This window comes from Centruroides vittatus, unplaced genomic scaffold (assembly GCF_030686945.1).
Source record: "Centruroides vittatus isolate TY-2023 unplaced genomic scaffold, ASM3068694v2 scaffold_752, whole genome shotgun sequence".
Classification (NCBI taxonomy): domain Eukaryota; kingdom Metazoa; phylum Arthropoda; class Arachnida; order Scorpiones; family Buthidae; genus Centruroides; species Centruroides vittatus.
In genome coordinates, this window is record NW_027122716.1 from 2364019 (window position 1) to 2386865 (window position 22847).

Here is a 22847-nt window from a genome sequence, read left to right on the forward strand (position 1 = left end):
TGACATGTAAAATTTATATATTGATTGCAAATGTATTAAAATTTATTAAATATCTTACATTTTGTTCGTAATATATGGAATTAAAAAATTAGAGTTTAATATATTTTAAAGATTATATGTAAATGAATTAAGATATTCTTCTTTGTATACGGAAAATGCAAGTAGAGGAGTGTATAGATATGCATACTGTAATCTATTTTATTTTTGTAATTTAGTTGTTGGAATGTTTATAGTTTATAAACATGTAAAAAATATAATAAAATTCGTATTTTTATCTCTTTTATACGTCTCTGTCATACGAATAACGTTAAATTTATAGATTTTATTTTTATTTTCTTCTATGAAAAGAGACAAAAATAGATTTCATATGGACATAAAAATTCAATAAACAAATGCTTTGTTTTAAAAAAATATGCTTATATTTGATGAGAAGATTTGTTTTCTTTTATTTTAAATTTTTATATTAAAATATGACGAAGCTAAAATTTCTTTCCTTTCGTTTTTATTAAACTACATTATTAAAAGAATCTCATTAACATTAAACATTCCTCATTAGCATTTAAAGATTAATATAATGGACATTGTTAATATTCCTTTTCACTTATAAACTAATATATAATAATTAAAATATTACTTGTATTATTTTAGCTCTAAAATCGCCCATATAAACTCTTTTACTGAATTATAAAATTATTTATTATATTTTTTACTTCGTTTAAAAATGATAATAAGCACTTGGATGATAATTATTTACAAATACATTCATTGAGAGAAATGTTACGTACCAAGAAGGAAATTTTTAATGCTTACTTTAGTGAATTTTATGTCAATGAAATTTTAAGGGCAACTTTATTCATGCAAACATTGTGACAATGGTAATAAATGATGATTATTCCATAGCAAAGGGGCAACTATCTGTGGAACAATAATACAATTTGAAGGAATATTTAGTACCTGGTAGGATCTCATCTTGAATAAATACATGCGGCGATTCAGTCGGGCTTGCAGGAACACAGTCATTTATGCTATCCTGCGAGAGATTCTAGTGGCAATTGGCGCTCGAGATTTCTCATACTCATAGAAGCCAAATTTGACTTCCCACAATTGTTCGTTGGACGACAAATCATGTTGACACACTTATTTATATCCCAGACATTGTGTGGGATATAAATAAGTATGGCAAAGTGACAGAGATTCAAATTTTTCTATTAGTCATCTATCAATGATATTGAAAGACAGGATTCTGTAGCGAGATTTCCACCTGTCTTTGGATAGTGTACAAAGATTCCATTGCAGATTGTTCCTACTTATATCAAGATAAAAGTAACCATCTCCGTTGATTGTCTTCCGTTGTGTCTAACAGTCTGATAGCCATGTATTTGTGCCCTGACGTGTCCCCAACACCATCTCAGAGCAGATCAGAACAGCTCAGATGGTGCGAATATGGAAAATGGCCACATTGCTTTTCTCATTTCGATGCAATCTCTCTCAAATTCCGTCAATTGTTTACAATGTCATTGACTACGTCATAAAACATGCTTAATATTCGGAGATTTCCAATTACAGGTACTGTACACTGGAAATTCTAAACACAGTGTGTCCCTGCGAGCCTTTCTACTGGTGTAGTGATTTTAAAGCACTTTTCTGACATTACTAGGCGTGAAATTGAATTATAATTGTAATAATTTATAAACCTGCCTGAGATTTATCGAGTTTTGCTGTAATAGGACAATTCAATCTGAATGCGTAACTTTTTTTAACGAGCGTATTTAATAAACATTATTAGTTAATATTCTGCCTGTTTATTTGTTGATTTTAAACAGAAATGTGACAGGTACTTAGAAAAATCCTTTGGCACGTTTTAAAAAAATTTAATTTCTCAGGTAATTAGACAAGATTTGTTAAATGTTTAACGTTAAATCGAACTCGGAAATCAGCTAAGTGAACCATCACCCGTGAAAATCGGAGGGTATTTCCGAATCTCCTTTGATTACTGAAGTGAAAATACATTAGATTTGGCTTAGAACTGTAGTCAACCTGTAAATTAAAAACAAAATTGAAGTGTGTGTTTATGCAAATAATAAAGTTACTTGTAAAGCAAAACTGATGCAGAATTCATATTTACGTTATTTGTTATAACATAATAAATTTTTTTTTTGCATATTTTTGCAAAGTTTTATTTATTGAAATTCCTGCATGCATTACAACTTAATTTTTTCATTTATTTTACTTAACGTTTTCTTCAAAAGTATTAACGTGCTTCGATATTATTTTATACTTTTAAATTCTCAAAAGTTTTGTAAATGTTTCTAAGATATTTAGTTTAATTAATTTCCTATTATAAATATAATCATTGTTTTAAAACAATATAGCAACAACCTCGTATCTTCGTACCTGTCGTTCTTTTCTATTGCGTTAAGAGTTTAAATCCTAATTTTTATAAGGTTTTTATGGTTTCAATCTCGAAGATTTACATCGTTGTGAGATGAAGCCATCAGTAGTAAGAAAATTCAAGCTAGTAACATAACTCATTAATGTGGAATAATGGCTCTGAGGAACCCGAGATCGAACCTGAACCTCAATTCCCCAGGAATTTTTTATGGTAGTTAGTTTCAGCTAAGTAGTATTATCCCGAGACATCCTGATTCCTCCATGGTGGGCATGCAGAAACCACGATTCATATAAGGGGAAAGCCGTATTAGGCCCATAGGACTTAAAGATGAAAGAACTCCGTTGGTGTTCGATGCCTTTGGTCAACAAGTCCATTTCAAGTTTACTGAAGAAAGTCTAGAATCTTGGCAAAGTAATTTTTAATTTTTGACTCTTTTTTACTCCTTATGTCCATCATAAGCTCACAATGGAAAAGCCGGGTAGTGAGAGATCGCTCATGTGTTGCAATGCCTTATAACTTACCATCACTCTAATCTCATATCCATATAAAACAAAAACGGATAGACAAAGTAATATAATGCCTGTCACATGATGTCGAAGAGGAGGGAAACTTGTTAGGCTACGTCACCGATACAGCAACAATTTTACAATCTGCCATCTTGAATTCAATTCCAAGTTTATAAAAGGAAAAATGAATATATGACATATCACACTGGGAAAACAATGGTAACAATTTGATGTAAAATTAGAAAAATACTGTGCACGTAACTATAATTTAAAATTCATCAAATTGTTTTGTAAAACTTACCACATGAAATTTAGAGGAGACTAAGGAAATTCTGGCTAAATCAAGAGACTCGTTAGTAGTACTTTTTATATCAATTGATATTCTAATCTATTGGCAAGTATAGATTCTTTAATGTCTTTTTACTATAACCTGCGTTTTTCTTTAAAACAATTAATGCAATGTCCGGTATTTTCCTTTGGCACGGAGTAATAGCTAAAACCTGGGGCAATTCCGGACAGCTAGAAAGCTATCAAAATTTGGACTTTCATTAGAAATTCATTACAATAAATTCGTCAATTCGTCAATTGGATTATAGATCCAAGTTGATTATAGATCAATGATTTGTTATCTGTATTTTACCAAACGTCGAGATTTTATTGTGTATTTTTTAGATGTGAATGTATCAGTTCCATAAATATTTCTAAAAAACGCTGATGACTTATGGTCCGAAATGGATTTTGGGAAAATAAAAGGATTTTCTAAGGCTGATCTTGTGTTCAGTGAGGCCCACCTAGCGCTCACAAGTAATAATAATTACATATTTCATTTCCGAGTTTACCCAGTGTCCGGGAATCCCCGTCTCCCATACAAAATATGTTCAACATGCTACATACATTTAAAGTGTTAAAGCTATTCTTCTCTCCTATTCCTGATGAACCTTGACCAACACATCCAGCTAAATGCAAGCACAAGCATCAACAATTTGCTGTTTAAAGACGAACGGTGTTGACTAAAACTCTTCTGCGATAATACGAATGATTCGATCACTCTGAACACGCTCTGTCTGTGTTAATGTCTTTTGTCATTCCTGTCATCTAAAGAAAAATTATTTAAATCTCTAGGAGGAGTAAATTTACGTTAAAGTAAAGCACACCTTTGTTTTTCTGGTAAAATTCTCCACTAGTGTGATATGTCACATGTCCACCTTTCCATTTAAAATCTTGAAACTGAATCCAAAATGGCGGATTTCAAGATGGCTGCCATGTTGTTAAGTTAACACGACCTAACAGGTTTCCTCTTCTTTTATGTCTGGGGACATTTGGATCGCTGTTTGCCAAGCAGTTTTTCTTTCATGTGGGTGTTTCTACACTTTTTTTGATACATCAATTACTTGCAATTCACATTCAGGGCTTCGTTTAATTTAAAAAATGTCAAAAAAATATTAATATCATTATTCGAAAGGTAAGATAAAAATGAAAAGTTTGTAAGAGGCTTACGAGAGTAAAAAGAAAAATTGATTTAAAAATTTAATAAAGATGATATGATTTTCAAATTATTTTAAAAAAATACTTATATTGATTATGCTAATTGGATTTTGTAAAACAATCAGAAAATCATTTTAGACATTCTTTTCTATTAAAAATTAGATTAAAAATTAAGTAATTTAACAACAGAATTATAATTTTTTTTACTGAATAATTGATTTTTGAGTAGTAAAAAAGTAATTTAAAAAGGCGAATGGAATCGAATTAGTGTTAATTATGATATCGATTGCTCTTTAACATCGATGAAAAATTCATTATTACTAAATTTATGTTTTTTTTAATACTAATAAATTTATTACTTTAATAATATATTTTAATACTTCTTTATGAAATTTTTGGCTGCAGTTTTCAAATTACAGATCTATAAATTCCCATTGTTATCCGTTGTCTATCGTTTATTAATCTCGAGAAAGGAGTTGAGTAAATATCGTGGCCAGATATGGAAAGCTTTGGGGCTAAATTAACTAGATACAAACTTCCGGTCTAGACCGGAAATCATGTGATTTTTTAAAATTGAAAAATGATTTAAAATTGCAGCTACGTCACAATAAATAATTGCTCGTTATTATAGTTGTTGTCTTAGAAGAAATTCTTCGATTCTTATACGAATTCCATTAATAAATTAACCGTATTCTTTAAAAATACCAAGATTTTATCAATTTGTAGCTTCCCTTACAAAGTTGAACTTTAACAAGAAATTTCCACTGTTCTAAGATCGATTTCTTGTAAACAATAAAAGTTTCGCTTACTTTACAGAATAGAAAATGTTTTATTTGATTTTATTGTATTTAATCTGTACAGTTCAATTTTACAGAAGTTTATACATTATAACAAATAGAAAAAGAAATTGATTGTACACAAAAAGTTACTAATTTTCAACTGGAATTTTTTAAAATAAAATTTCACAATTGCTTGAGTTGTTAACATCATTTTAAAATATATATCGAAGTACGTTAAAGATCGAATCAACGTTGAAAAGCAGAAATCCAGACGGGTTGTATAACCCAGAAATTTTTCGGAGGGTGGTGAGGACTTGGCAAAATCCGTAGTGGGCTTGCTAAAAAGACCCTGCAGAACAGAAAGAGTTTAAAAAATAGATAGAACCTATGTATTTCAAACGTGTGTGTTATGAATTACTAATCTTGATATAGTTTTCCTTAAGCGAGAGTTCAGTACACACTGAAGGGTGAGACGTAAAAAAACTGCTGATACTGACCAATTGTTGCAATAAACGGGGTTTTAATATATTAAAAAAAATACTTTTATTGGTTACGTTTTTCGAGATTGACATATTCACCATCCCTCATCTCCAATCACTACAGAGTTTATCGGGTTTCGGGATGGAAAGGTGTGGCCTTACCACTCCCACCCCCTCCCTACGGGGATTAAAACATCATTGAAATGCATTGCCATAGGACATAAAAGGCTGATACTTTGAGGATATACTTATCTTAATTAGAGGTGGATAAAGTTTGCTTTGCAAGATTTGAGGACATGATACAAGCAAGTTAAATCAAAGCGTTTAATTATTGAATTATCGAATTTAATATAAATTACACACCAATATAAAACACATTTTTACACTGTTTTGAATTTACACCTTGCTAGCTTTTAGAAATTTCTGTTTCTTGGATACTGTTTTGTATTTTGTTATACAGACGGACAGACAGGCGAGAGTGGAAATTTATAAGCCTACAATTTTTTCTGTTATTTTATTATATCGCGTGAATAGCAAAAAGTTTTGTTAAATTAAGCTATTCACTTTCTTAATTAAGGCTCGATTTTTAAGATATAGAATGAAAGCATCCTAAAATAGTAACTGATAAGGATCATGGTATTGATCTTTTAGAATCTCAGACAGAAAAAGTTTATCTCAATCTATTGGGTGCGAGATTCCTTTGAAGACTTGTCTGTATACACGAATGTGACTCGAGGGCAACCTCCTTTCCGGGAAAACTGGACTCTGTTTACATGTTACAAACCCGTTGGAGAGGTGCGAACTCGCGATTCACTCGGTCATTGGTGGGTTACCCTTTGAAAAAGGCTGAAAGTAATGATCAGTATTACCGTTTATATTCGAGTACAACTTTCAAAGTACGCTGTATTCTACGTACGAGGGTCTTTCGGATAGTCCAGAAACGTGTTTCTTTATATGTTTTAGGTGAAACATAAAGCACTGTCCATTTAAAGTTTCACGAACACAAATATTGTAATGAAATTATTTTATTTGAAGGTAAAATAATTTACTGAGATCTAATGTAATGCCAATATCACGTACAGTACATATATGACCTAGTTTCGCGGCGCTACAATCGACAGATGACGTACTGATTTCCAGTTACGTGGGGAGTTTGGTCTGTGTATTATACTCTGTGGTATGAAGTATTTTTTAGGTCGTTATGGATAATCGAGTTTCCACCCTATTTATATTGTTTATATATATATATATATTTGTTCCTGGCCGCGTGGGGTTTTCCTGATTTTCTCCACGTGTCTAACGTTTAAATAGAGGCTAATTTCCAATAGAAAGTCTTTCCTTTGCGGATTGCTCTTGTGTTCCATTGTCTTATTCCATCATACTAAATAAGAATGGCTAATTAATCCACAGTTACTAAATTATACGTTTTGTTACAAAATATTCATACGTAAAACAAGAATGTATCTTCACGAATTTAGTAGATATTTTAGTTATTTAAATAATATATAAACCCTTCACTCCTTTAAAGTTACTTTATGTTGTAAATCGTCTTTACATTTTCAGCATTGCAACAAAATGATGACAAAATGATGTTAAAACTGCAAAATTTAATCTTCTAGAAGTAAATCGAGAAAGCTTTGTAAGAAAGCTTTCATTTAGTGAGAGAAAAATTCAAAATAATTTCTTTAATATTACAATAGAGATTTCACCATTACCCTGATTATAATCCTGATGAATCGACGTACAGATGGATGTAAGATATACAGTACATAAGTATATTTGATTACTCGGCAATATTAAGTGCTTCAGCTCTGTTTAAGTTCAAACGCATCATTACTCCTTAATTTATCTCTTCGAATTTAATTGGTTGATTGTGGATCTTAAAGTATTAAATTTTTATGAATTTCCTAAATTAATTTTGTTTTTAATACTGAAATATATCAGTAATTAAATTTTAAAACTCGCAAGTATTAATATCCATCAATAATTTTCTCTGAATTATTTTTCTTTATAATTATAGAAGTAATTATCAACGTAAAAATTCATTTTTAGCATGTTTTTTGATAATTTCCTCTCTTAATTTTTTAATTAAATTATATCAATTGAATAATTAACATTAATTAGACGTTTCCACAATTGGTTCAGACAAGACACGAGATATTAATTTATGGTTTTTGTTGTATCAAATGTATCAATTTATGGAACTGCATTTTAAAAAAATGAATTAATTTGTATTGTATTTAAGAGAGGACAATAAGATAATGTAAATAGAAAATAATTTTATAGAATTTGTCTACAATTTAAACAGATTCATTGTTTCTTTTATACTATAAAGTGTATTTAATTAAATTGGCAACTTACTTCTTTATTATGTAAAGAAATTACACCCCATTGTTAATGGTAAAAATTTCTTCAGCAAATAATTTATAGATCTAAAATTTGCTGAAAATAAATACAAATGGAGTCATCACAATCACAAAATATAAATATAAAATCATATTTTCTATCTGTTAATTTATTTTAAATCATCAAATATCAACTACAGGCACTATAGTTAGTTAACTGACCTACACAGTGTACGTGTTTGTTTACTTTATTAGACAACTTTGCGAACTATCAAAATTTACCCTAGAATAAGCATTATTTAACTTTTCACTTACTTTTCGTTGGCCCATTTTTGATCTCAAGTATCATTATACTTCGGAGAGAAACCTCCAACAGGACCATATAACTTGGAGGTTCTGTTGGAATCGTATCTTTTATTCATTCCGAATTTATGGAACCGGTTTACATCCTGTGCAGACACAATTGTGATAGAAAGCAATCCCTAATTTAAATCCTTAAATATTTAATAAGTCAATTTTCATCATATCATAAATCAGATTAATCGATGGTAAGCCAAAAATTAAAGGTTTATCCAATGTAAAAATGCTAATTAGCTAATTAAAATATACGACATTACTAAACTATTTCTCAATAATAAAAACCTATTTATTATATAACGCATCTTTGGTTTTAACAGACACCCCCCTCGCACAAATTAGTCCCTTAAATCGAGGTTTTAATGGTAAATTCAACTAAATATTACAACGTACTTAACGCTTAGCAAACTCTATATGAATCGTGAAGATTTTCTTATTCACAGTCTTTTATACTTAATATTCTTTTAGTCTTTCAGCTCTTCGGCATTATTACCTTTAAATTTAATCTCAGCACCATTTCTGTGATTATGTAACTTGGGTTTAAATAAGAATTCAATCGATAATTTTATAGGTAAAATTAATAATGTGAGGACCACCACCGCCCTCCAAAAACATCTATATATATATATATTGTAAATTTGTTTGTAACTTTGTTTATTTACTTTATATCCTTTTTATTATGTATGAACCTAAATCGTATCATGGATAACAACCGAAGATGGTAAGAGGAAATCTTCCTATTCTACCAATCTAGGGAACCCCCCCCTTTTTTTATATCAAGTAAGTAAAATAAAACGGTTTATCACAACATGCCAGAGAAAAGATGAATCATGACAACTCAAAGATGACTATGAAAGCTCGACATCAGCACAGAATAAGAAGACTCAGAGATGACTCTATGAAAGCTTAACGTCATAAGAAAAACACTGCCAATGAATCGTCACCTGATGATGAATTTTCTTAGGTTGAAAAGGGTTTAAAAAGCAGAGCTCCAGCCAGAAAAAGGCAGTCAGAGAAAGCCACAGAGAGGTCAGTCAGAGAGTAGACCAGAGGTGGTAGACCAGACAGAACAGAGGAGTCAGAGAAAGCCAGCAGAGAAGGACAGTCGAGAAAGAAGGCAGTCAGAGAAGGACACGGTCCCGTTAGAAGGACAGTTAGAAGAAAACAGCGAAATAGTCAGCAATTGTGGATACAGTTCCAACTCGAGAAAGAGTAATTTAAGAGAAGACAACTCTAAACGAGCAAGAACCAGACGAAGTACAGTGAACACCGGAAATCTCCGCAGTTTTGGCCGTCAAAGTCAACGTCACAAGAGAAGAGAAGACATCTTGTTATCTGGTATGTTGTGAGTCGCGAAATACCCCCCTATTAGGTACCCCTCTCGTTGAATAGAAAAGAATAGGCAAATTTCCAAAAGAAAATCGGTTTTTATAACTCTGTTCCAAACTTTCGTTTATGTTAATAAATGTCCTTAAATTGGTTATATCTGACTCTGCATTTTTCCTCCTGAGAGACTCATTCCTGGACTTCAGAGTGACTCTTACCCTCGCGCCTTAATCATCTTCTTTTTATTTCAAACGGTGGTGTGTCCGACAAAACACACCTGGTGGCAGGACTCTACCTAGAAAAGTACATAACAAACCTTTTACGGCCCGATCCCCACAACTGGTGGCAGGGGTGGGATATTTCAAAATTGTCTCAGAGATCAGTAAGCTTCAGATAATTGATAATAATTTTATTGAAATCTAAAATGTCACTCGCTACTGGAGATGGGAATGCAGGAGGAGGAGTGATGGGATCAAAGTCGTTTGCTCCATTAGGGAATACTCTCCCCGCGTTTGATGGTGAATTAGGTCCTAAAGTTAGAACTTTTTTTGAGCAGATAGAAGAGCTAGCTCAGTTATACAAATGGGACGCGACAGATCGGTTGCGAGTCGCGAAGTGCAAATTAACGGGAATCGCTAGAGAATTCGCATATAGAGGACTTAAAATTCGCGGAACTACAGACTATGAGGAATTTAAGAAACTACTTATAAATAGGTTTGATAGGGAACCCTTATCGGTTAGAACTCAGAAATTCTATCAATGCATACAGCAGAAAAATGAAGATGTTCAAACATATGCAGTTAGACTGCAAGGCTTAGCGTTGGGAATGACTCCTGTTGCAACTGCAGGCAATGATAAGGAGCGAAAAATTATCGAAAATTGCTTACAAAAAGAATTAGATACAAAGTTATTAGTTCAATTCTTGTCGGGTTTATCCCCATCCATTCGAAGACAAGTCCTTTCTAAAGACCCTGAGGACTTTGAACAGGCAGTATCCATTGCAAGTCAGGAGGAAATGATAGACCAATTAACCACAAAACCTAGATATCATATAGGTGCTATAGATCATGGTGAGGTTGCTGAATTAAAACAGGAGCTACAAAGATTTAAGTCCGAGCTCCTAGACACAATAGAGGCTAGGTATCGAGATACATTCCAAACACCTATGACCAATACAATTAGCAATAACTACCTAGAATGTCAGGAGTTACCAGATTCGACCACAATAGATAACCCACAGATGTTAATCCAGCCATCATCAGCATACACCTCTCCCCTTCGGTCAAACAGTTTTGAACAGCTTACTTCTAATAATCGTCAATACTATAATAACGAATTCAAGGTGAACAAAGTACACACTTCTAATCGTACAACAAGGCAGGGATCTTCAACGATCCCTATAAGGCACACACCCAGTGTTTCCCATAGTTCAAACCCTCCACGGAATTGGAGAGGACAAAATACACAGAGTGATTTTTCATTTACGACCCCAAACTGGAGAGAACAAGATCAAAATTGGGATAGAAATAAAGGGGATACTACTAAACACCAACCAGTGAGTAGATCAAATGAGATAGTTCTACCGAACGTAGAATGTTACATCTGTGGAAACCGGGGACATTTTGCAAAATTTTGTAGGGCTCGCACCACTATGCAAAAAAATCAAGGTATAATAGAACCAAGATATGTTCGATCAATTAATTTTCCAAAAAAAAAATGGGGTAGTGACCCCTTCCCCTTGAAGAAACGGAAGAGACACTCAGTAGAAAATCGGTGTCCTCCAAAGAAAGGTAAAGTTAGTATTGAACCTATAGTTAAGTCCCCCAATTTACGTAAACCGAAGAAAACAAATAAGAATCGAAACCAACCTATAGTGTTAAGAAATGCACAATATCATTTTAATGATTTAAAGGAACCAGTTGTAGAATGTGTGGTCGAAGGCACAAAACTTTTACTTCTGATAGATACAGGTGCAAGAGTTACACTTGTTTCTAAAGATGTTTTAGCCAAATTAAGTTCAAACCCTTCGAAATCAAGTAAACCCTTGACTCCAATCCAGGGGATCACAGGGCACAGAATGCAAAGTGAGGGAATTTATGATCTCAACATCCGATTGGGACCCTTGCGCTTTTCGCATCCATGCTATATAGTCAAGCCCTCTATCACAAATCCCTATGAAGGAATATTAGGGCGGGATTTACTTGAAAGGTTTAATATTGATGTTCTCTTCAGCCAAAACGAACTTAAATTCCCAAATGGGAGAACAGAAAAATTTTATTGGGAAAAATCAGATAGGAACTTTTTCCAAAGGGACAAGAGCGAAACTTACCAGAGAAAATGCAAATCCAAATCAAATAGGGTAAAGACTCCAAATTTAAAAGAGCATGAATATGGGAATAGGAATGACTCCCCAACCAGAGCTGTTAGACCTGTTAAAGACTGTACTAGTCTCCCTAGATATGAAGCAGTCAGAACCTACTCAAGGGATGTCATAGAGAAACGGAATCTCCATCATGGTAGTAAACATAAAGGACACATATTCCAAATTGGAGACCGAGTTTATGTGAATATCACACAACATCCCCGTGGAACAAGCAAAAAGCTTGCACCACGATGGAAGGGACCCTTTAGAATCATAAAGCAACTTAGTTCCGTTAATTTCGAGGTACAGGATATTAAAACTAAAGCAAAACTTCAACTACATGCAAATAGGTTAAAACCTGCTGCTATGGGGAATGGAATTAGCCCGAGCCCAGAAGATAACCTAGAGGTGGCAGATAACTCACCAAAAACATCAGATCATCAAGATGAAAATAAGGAGGACAGTGACGAAATATTCGATCCATGGGATAGCTTTATAATTCCCCCACCAACTCGAATGTCACCACCTCCAAATATTCTGCCATCCAGACAAGAAGCAACCGAGACAAGAGGCCAAGGGACGCAGCAGTCCCACTATGCCCTTCGCAGTCGAGGCACCGTATCCGACCAACCCTGGATACAACCCACCCCGACTAGACACAGAGAAAACAGTTCCAAACTTACTACTCTAGTTTAAATAGCTAACAGCCCCCAGCCGAAAGTGATAATACAATTAGTGGCGAACTCATTAAGATTATTATAGAATAATATACGAATATCTCTGTTAGTCTCCCGTTTATATATTCATATCTGTTTTTGAAATATCGGTAAAGTAGTATTTAAGGAAAAAGCTATGTTCTTAGATAAATTTTTATTTAGTAATGGGTGGCAACGTAACCATTATAGCTGTTATCATAATTATAATAATTTACGTGCGTATTATTATAGTTAAACTTAGATCAAGGACTAGACGTCCCAATCCGGTAAACTCGACGCCTATAATTGCCCCTATCGTAAACTCACAAATACCACAAGAGACAGTACCAAAGGAGATCCAAATGCTCCAAGTAAGAGGAAGCGGAAATAGCGCAGAGACTACCGCTACCTCCGAATGCAACTTGCCGATAGAGTATAACTGCTCTAAATTGTAATGTGTACACAAAGTGATATGAACTAAGGACTATTTAAACTATTCTTTCTTCCACGTAACGCTATCATCATGGACTACAAGAACTTAAAAACAAAGGTCACCGAGAACCACAAGATCAACTATGTCAACGCATACTCCAACGCAGTTCAGAGTACAAGTCGTTACTCTGCCCCTCTCATCTCTAAATCAGCGAACTTCAGCCTGAAGACAAAAGAACTGTGAATTGTGTTATTTTTTTTCTTTTGTGAAAACTTCCTGTTGTGTGATGTAACCTTGAATGCCAAGGAGTGATAAACGACACTAACAATAGGCAACTGAATAAACAGTGACGGTGAACGACATCAGTAAAGAAAAAAAAAATGTCATGAACATTTTTTTTTGGAAACGGCGGAGTGATGTGAGGACCACCACCGCCCTCCAAAAACATCTATATATATATATATTGTAAATTTGTTTGTAACTTTGTTTATTTACTTTATATCCTTTTTATTATGTATGAACCTAAATTGTATCATGGATAACAACCGAAGATGGTAAGAGGAAATCTTCCTATTCTACCAATCTAGGGAACCCCCCCTTTTTTTTATATCAAGTAAGTAAAATAAAACGGTTTATCACAACATGCCAGAGAAAAGATGAATCATGACAACTCAAAGATGACTATGAAAACCTGATGTCATCACAGAATAAGAAGACACCAACTCAAAGATGGCTCTATGATAGTCAGAACAATCAACAAACAATGACTAAGAGCAAAGATGAGTCATGACAACTCAAAATGACTATGAAAGCTCGACATCAGCACAGAATAAGAAGACTCAGAGATGACTCTATGAAAGCTCAACGTCATAAGAAAAACACTGCCAATGAATCATCACCTGATGATGAATTTTCTTAGGCTGAAAAGGGTTTAAAAAGCAGAGCTCCAGCCAGAAAAAGTCAGTCAGAGAAAGCCAGCCAGAGAAGGTCAGTCAGAGAGTAGACCAGAGGTGGTAGACCAGACAGAACAGAGGAGTCAGAGAAAGCCAGCAGAGAAGGACAGTCGAGAAAGAAGGCAGTCAGAGAAGGACACGGTCCCGTTAGAAGGACAGTTAGAAGAAAACAGCGAAATAGTCAGCAATTGTGGATACAGTTCCAACTCGAGAAAGAGTAATTTAAGAGAAGACAACTCTAAACGAGCAAGAACCAGACGAAGTACAGTGAACACCGGAAATCTCCGCAGTTTTGGCCGTCAAAGTCAACGTCACAAGAGAAGAGAAGACATCTTGTTATCTGGTATGTTGTGAGTCGCGAAATACCCCCCTATTAGGTACCCCTCTCGTTGAATAGAAAAGAATAGGCAAATTTCCAAAAGAAAATCGGTTTTTATAACTCTGTTCCAAACTTTCGTTTATGTTAATAAATGTCCTTAAATTGGTTATATCTGACTCTGCATTTTTCCTCCTGAGAGACTCATTCCTGGACTTCAGAGTGACTCTTACCCTCGCGCCTTAATCATCTTCTTTTATTTCAAACGGTGGTGTGTCCGACAAAACACACCTGGTGGCAGGACTCTACCTAGAAAAGTACATAACAAACCTTTTACGGCCCGATCCCCACAATAATTTCAGATCTTTATACTACTTTAGAATTTGTATTTTTACTGTTCTACTTGTCCTTGTTATACGTATTATCCTTTGTATTCTATTAGTATACTGTCTATACTGGTAAATATCTTGAAATAATTTTCAAAAACACTTCAGAAATATATTAATACATATGTAAGAAATCTATGGGAGATGAGTATTTTTAACTCAGTTTCTTTGTTGAATTACTAAACACTATGATTTTCAGACGTGATGATAATTTCTCAAATTGATCTATCAAACTATAAATATAATCAATCGCTTGTGACTTGCCCTAAATGCAGGGAAAATTCAAAACTTTAAGATAATTTTTCCTAAAACTTGAATTAGCACGTTCGTGCCGCAAGGTATTCAATTATTATTATTATTAATTTGATGGGCATTTTAATATTTATATAATTTATTCCTTATTATATTTACATTTACATTAATAATAGTAACTTATGATTATTACTGTTTAGGGCTTAATATATTTATCACTTCATGAAAGTTTAATTTTGAAGTTATTTTCAATGATTCGATTTCATCTCTGTAACTTCATTGAGAAAGAAATATAACTGAAATAAAGAAAATTATTTCGGATTGTTCTATTAAATATAACTGTTATCTAGAAAAATATTGTACATATTGTATGGATTTCATTTATAGAAATAGATGAAATCCAACTTTTTTTGTGTTTTATGGGTGTTAGTGTGTGGGTGTGTGACACGATTTTGTTCATCCCTTTTGAAGTTTAATAACTCCTGTGTTTTTCGTCCAAAATGTCTGAAATTTTACATGGAGGTGTCTGTATTAGGGGCGCTGATGCAGTTAAATTTTGGTGGTTAAAGGTCGAGGAGGTGGGGAGATAAAGGAGGTCGTGTCATATTTCGAGAGGGATCGGACTTAATGAAGATTGTGCTCGTTATTAGCATTTACAAAAGTTTTTATAAAATCCACCCTTACCCTCAAAATTAAGTTTTCTTTTGCCATTTTATGATAATTAAAATAAATAACATTTATTGTGGCCATAGTATAACAATTTACTATGTTGTTTTTTCCATTGTTTTTAGCAGACGTAGGCACAGTAGCTTGTAAAGTTATAAATAATTTCTAGTATATTTCTTTACGCTTTTAAGATATATAGATTTATACAATAATTATATACACGTAAACTATTTACAATTAATAAGATATAAATTTTGTAAAAGAGTTGTGAGCGAGGAACAAAGGGTGGCTTATTTCCTCGGGCGTTAAATGATAACAGGTATCATAAATTCTTATAATAGATTGATAATTTTTATTAGTTATTTGCTATGTAAAGTTAAATAAAATTTTCAATATTAATCTAATAAATGTCTCTGGTAAAACATGCAGGTACAGTACAATTATGTATATTGCCTCAAGTGCTGCAACTTCACCATGCACCTCTGATTCATTAAATAGATTGTCTCTCTCTCTATATATATATATAAATATATATACATAATTTTGAAGAGATAATTTATCGAAAAATCTAACAGACCACGCCCAGGTGTTTCGATCGCCCGGATTCAAACCCGGATCCTCCAGAACCAATAGGTGGACGCCTTAATCGTCTCGGCCACCCGGCCGGCTAAGTAAATGTTCAAAACATCGAAATTAATATTAATGTTCGTAATTTTATTAAAATATACGGTACAATGCAATGTATAAATCATTAACGATCGCTGTACAAAGACAGATGAATAAGTTCTCGACTCTAACATTTGAAATTTAGCAAATTATATTATCGTAGCTTGAGAAAAAGTGTGTAGCAATTTGACACTTCTACACAGAGTCTTACAAAACCAGAAAAATGAATGTATAAAATATTCAAAAGAACTAAATCTATTAGTGAAGATCCTTCTTACTCGTCTCGTGATCTTTACAAATGTTCCGTTAGAAGGTCCGTCGGAAAGTCACACCTCCACACTCAATGATTAGTTATATACAGTTTATTTACAAATATTTACAAAGATATACACTATGCAATAGCATTACGTACACTACAGTATCGAAGCTGTGATGCAGCACGTCGACTTGTCGGGCTCGGGGAACACGAGTCACTCTTCCGGAGATGGCTTAACCTCGTGGCCGTCCGTCTCTACAACAACCTTTCTCCAGAGGACTTTCCAAGAGGAGAACACTCTCTCTATCCGCCTCAAAGGTCTGCCTGTTGTTAGAGACCGCCACGTACCAGGTCCCTCGCCCTTTCTCCTCGTTTTTTTGCCACCCTTCCAATTTAAGGGATTCTGGCCCTGCCTCCTGCGACCAATCACTTCCTTCCCCTTCTTAGAGCCTTCCAAGACGTCCGCCCTATCTCCCGCCGACGTAGCTCACATTTGCGTCCGTGCTTTATTTATTTTTGTTTTCCTAAGCTGGCCGGCACGTGGCCAACACATTGTCCCTTAAGTGGAGACGCTACACCTTTGATCCTTCCGGCCGTTTATGGCCCCGACCCCAGGTGGGAGCAATTACCTCAGTCGGGCGGTTTCTTTGACACAGGCCACCAAAGGCGACCTTTACACTATTCTACACATATGCATTTCTATAATTTACAGAGAACAATGAATTTTGAAGAATTTTTCCAAATGCCCACAAAATAAAATTAGAATTTAAATATACTATTTAAAAAATAATTTTACCGGCATTATCATAAAGAATATAATTTAAAATTATCTTTGATTATTTAAGTTTTATAATACAATGTAATGAAAATAATTGAATTTTATGTCAAGAAAAATTTCAATTAAATTCGAAAATGTTGTTATTATCTGTCAATCTCGGAATATGACAGTGTTAACGAAAAATACGCTAATATAAAACATTATAGAAAACATTTTCCAACATATCCTTTAAAATAAATCCGAAACTTATTTATATTTTCTTATCGTGTGAGAAACATATTGACTGCAATTCCCAAATGTGATTTCTTGTTCCCAAAGAGCCGTGAAACGATCTTTCGCGGGTCTCAAGGAAACTTTTAACTTTATTCTGAATATAAGAAAAATCGAATGACCACGAACTCTTCGAAATTTTTCGTATTAAAAATTAAAAAGGAAACATTGCCACAATGCTCTTAATTTTAGTACTGTCTTGCCCCTGTAAATCATACTTTTCCTTTTAACAAAAGAGTCATGCCCATCTACATCTGTTCTGGGGAATGTTTCGAATTGAAATAACGGAACCTCCTGTACCTTAGCTTTCTATATCTGATCTCGACTTTCATCTATCTTATTCTGTTCTCGAATGACAGACAACCGACGGATACCAATGAGAATTTATAGGTCTAAAATTCTAAAATTGCAGCCCAATAATAATGATTTTACGATGTCGGAAAAATTGGAGTTTAATAACTTTTAATGCTTTTGTTTATTTCTATAAAATCAGCAAAGTTTTATTGTAGTTTATTATTACAGTTTTTATCTTGAATTAATATTAAATAGCATTTATGATGATTAATATCTACATGATTAGATGCGATGAAATGTAAATAATGATTAAATATTTAATCATTTATATATTATGTAAATAATCATCAGATTCATCGTTAAATAAGTTACTCTTTGTAAATGTTTAATATACTTTTATTTCTAGACTAGTTTAATTCTTTTTTTTTAACAATGTTATCAGAGCATTCAGTTTAGTGTTTGTTACACTTAAGCCCCTGAAATTTATGCCCTTTTTATACAAAAAGTTTTTAGCTTGAAGCATTTTCAAGTTTTTATAATAGAAATTCTTTATATTTAATCATTTAATGTAATAAATTACTGTTATTTCCTGTTTAAAATTTAAAAAATTCAATGAGTATAGAAATCCTTTCTAACTTTCACTATGATAAAGTATTTTCATTTTATTTTATTTTTCAAATTTTACATCTTTCATAAAATATTTCTTCCGTAATATAAAATTACATTTTGTATCTTTTTAAAATAGTAAATTATTTATGTTAAGAGTTTATACAAATAAAATTTATTCGTGGATATATTTCTTTGTTGTAGATATAACTTAAATTTCACAAATGTTAAACATTATGAGTAATTACTTTTCTTTTGTATATGTTAAGACACAAGAGAAAATAATATTTAATTTATAGTCTTGCTTTGTAAGTATATTATTTTATAATGAAACATTAATATACATCGATTTATTTTGTAAAGATTCTCATTGTGATTTTTTATTAACATTAATTCAGCATCTTTGTAAAATTCAATAAGATATATGCCATATGTGGTCGCAGCGCTCACCAATGAGCGAGTGGATAACACCACTAAACACTAGGTCGTGGGTTCGTGCCTCAATAACAGAGTGACCACGTGGACTTTTCTAGGTTTTATTCACGTGACTAATACCTAAATAGGATTGTAGAAATTCCTCCAGGGAGTAATCCCTCTTAGTAAATCGCTCTGTTGCGTTGCCGTATTCCATTAAACCAAACCAAATATTGCAGGCATTGCTGTACATTTTGTACTAGCACACGCTGTTGTATGCTTCCTATTTGTATACGCACGCTTTTTAACCAGTCTGAACGCGATACAGTACGTGACTATACTATGTTAAGATTGATTGAAAAACCTGCAGAAACATTAATAAACATGCTATTGTTCGTGGTCTTTATCACACCACGTGCCTAAACAAATTCTGATTTGCTGAACACCGATGACAGACGGACGATTACCGGATTAACGAAATTTTACTGTATGTTGAATGGGGAAAAAATACCGGGGAAAAAACTCATAACATTTAAAATATATGCTCTCCACCTCAAATTAGTAGTGGTTTCCCCCTGTACAACATACTTTTCCTTTAACAATAGAGTCATGCCAATCAACTATGCAACTGAACATTTTTGAATTGAAATCACGTGACTTCCGGTCAGGCCGAAGTTTTTATATACAGTAGTTAAATGGAACCTTTAGCTAAGAAGGCTTCCTGCCCGTAAGCTTTCATCTAACACCGTTTTCGAGATTAAGGGAGGATAGACAGACAGACAGACGAGCGACAGTGGGAATTTATAGGTCTACAGTTTCTTAAGACTGCAGTCCAATAATAAAACCTTATAGGTTATGTTAGCTATTATTGCATCGGTTATTTCTTTTTGCGATTATTAACAATAGTAAGAGGCAACTATTGGCGAATAACAGTAATAAGAGCTACTGAATAAATTGGCTTTTGCCAATTTATTCCCATATATTAGATGAATATATTGAAAACAATTCGAGAAATTTACAATCTTCAATTTAAATAAGTTTAGGAGTTCAATATGTGCTACACTCGCAAAATAAATTTTATCAAAACTTGGTCTAGAATTCTGATGTTTGCAGTAAGAAATTTCACATAAAAAACTTGAGAAAAAGACGAATATTTATAACATTTTCCATACATTATTTTTATTATTTATGAAAATTTCTCGTCGTTGAAATTTCTTTTAGACAATATTTCAGACCTACACATTTCCACTGTCTATCTGTCTGACTGACTGTCCTTCGTTATTCTCAAAAACTGAGTTAGATAGATGAAAATGGAGAGCACATATGGAAGCTTAAGAGCTGGATTAACTTTGAATTTTTATATTAAAAGATAATTAAAAATTGCAGCCTAGTATTGTGACGATGTCACAATACATAATTGCTCTTTAACTTGTAATGTCTCCTCACAATTATTATTTTTTTCTTCTAATTTATTATTTATTTTCCCTTCAACTAGAAATGCACCATTAAAATATTATTTAATTTTGCATTAATTTTACATAAATCATGTTTATCCCTTCGACCAATTCGAACTCTTTATTTACGTTTCTAAACTATCATTAGTATAAATCTCTTATCCTAATTATTATATTGACATTTTACTCACTAATTAATATATAAGCTCCTATTAATAGATCTGTAATCATAAATTAACACATATGATTTCATGAATAGTTTAATTTCGTATAGACTTATACAAATATTTATAATATACGGGTTATAACCCGTATACGTTGAGATTAATTTATGCAATTTCCATTTAAAATGGACCCGTTATTAAAGCTGCAATTAAATAAATTTTCGAGAGAAGTTTGAAAAGTTTGGATGGAGGAAATGTTATTTGATATTGTACTATTTCTAGTATCATAAAAATAAATTTACATATCAAGCGAAACTGTTCTATAATGTGTTCCTTCGGGTAATATTGCTCTTAAGAAGGAAATGAAATATTTATATATGGAATGTACGAGTAGTTTCTTGATGAGAAAAGATAGCTGTACACAAATAGTGACATAACCAGTGAATACGAACCTCATGGTAATCGTATATCAAAATCTCTACTCATATATAAACTTAGATGCTCTCTTTAATAAACTAATATATTTTTGATTATTTCTTTATCTAATAAAACTTAGAAGTGATTTATATAATTAATATAAATTTCTCGATTATATCGATATTAAAACGATTTGAAATAATGAAAAATTAGAAAAATAACAAAGAAATTCAACTCTAGACTAGGATATATCGACTGACTCGAGGAGTAAGTCGATATATTAAGATTCGTTTGGAGGAGGTTAATGGGCAAATTTATTTTGATTGTATAATATATTATCAATTCCAATTTCCTATTTGAATTTCTATTGTATTTCTGTATCAGAAGAGAAAAGCTGTTAACGAATGAGTGTAATGATTACAAATTATTATTATTTTTCAAAGCGGTACTATCAGTAATTTCGAATTTAAACTGATTAAATAATATAATCAAATAAATAAATTATATTTATATAACATTTCTCGTCTGAATTTCCTACAAAAATATTTTCATTTGAAGATTAAATGGCATCATTTTAATGGAAATAACAAGTCACCAATTCTGTATATATTAAAGCAAAAAGGCCTGGGGTACTTGCCAATTTTCTTAATATCGAGAGATAAAATGAATTATATTAAATTTATTATAAGAAAGGATCAATAAAACAAGAAGCGTAATTAATAAAAATATGTTTTGTTCCTCTCCAAATCGATTTTAATTCTATTATTTAAATAAAAAACTTTATTGCACCGTAATAAATGAAATTCTGTTATTAAAATAGGTTAACAAATTAGTATTATTATTAAAGGAGTAAAATATTTCAGAAATTATTGCTGTCGATTGTTTCAAGTGTGTATCAGTCGGAGGAAGCAACCCAGCTTGTGAAGATCCATTTCATAATAATTATACCGCAGAGATCTTAGAAAAACCTTGTTTGGCTGGAAGAAAACATCGAAATGGCTTGTTTCCTGCCACTGCTTGTATTAAATTATCTGGAATATACGGTAATTAAATTTAATATACGTTATAATAAAATAATAATTGGAATTTTTTATATTTAGTAAAGTAATATTTGTATAGTTTTAACGTATTTTTTTAGACATTCAATATTGACAAAGTGCATTTTATTAAATTTTAAAATATTCAGTTATAACTTATTATTCCTCTAGAAGGTATGTTATCAATATATGAAAATTTTAAATGAAAAATTAACTTCTTATTCATAATTTGTGCGTGTTTAAAATAAAAATGTTGCATATATATACATATGGATGTATACTATACATACATAAACATTATTTTTCTTGTTTTATATCTGTATCCTTACGTTATATGCACATGCAATATAAGAATACACATAAAATTAAATATATATATTTAATTTTTTCGTTTTCCCTCAATCATATATAAACCAATAACAAATCAATGACAGAAGAACCACGGCTACTCACAAACATAAATTCTCCCACCGTATCCCTCAATCCGCGGCCATTCACTGTTACCAAATTCTTAAACACGCAAAAAGGCAACAGCTTTTTTATTCCAATTTAAATATGATCTTTCGAATTTCTATCATTTCAAGATAAATAAGCATTATCCAATACTGATTCCAACCAGTCTTACTTATGCAAACCTCCTCTTGCATTGAAGTCACCGCGTATTAAAACCTCTTCCATACCAATTACCCTTCATTCTCCGACAAAATATCATTCCAGTTACCATCTTGAAAATACACAAATATAGAAAAAATAATCTTT

At 32.4% G+C, this 22847-nt stretch overlaps 1 protein-coding gene across 1 annotated transcript in view; it reads left to right on the top strand.

Annotated features, from left to right (window-relative positions):
* Positions 1-22847, top strand: part of LOC136989703 (uncharacterized) — a 60920-nt gene that overhangs the window by 35672 nt on the left and 2401 nt on the right. The window contains exon 3 of the mRNA XM_067287941.1: positions 21915-22094. Within this exon, the coding sequence (XP_067144042.1) occupies positions 21915-22094 (180 nt within the window). The remainder of the gene's footprint in view (positions 1-21914; positions 22095-22847) is intronic.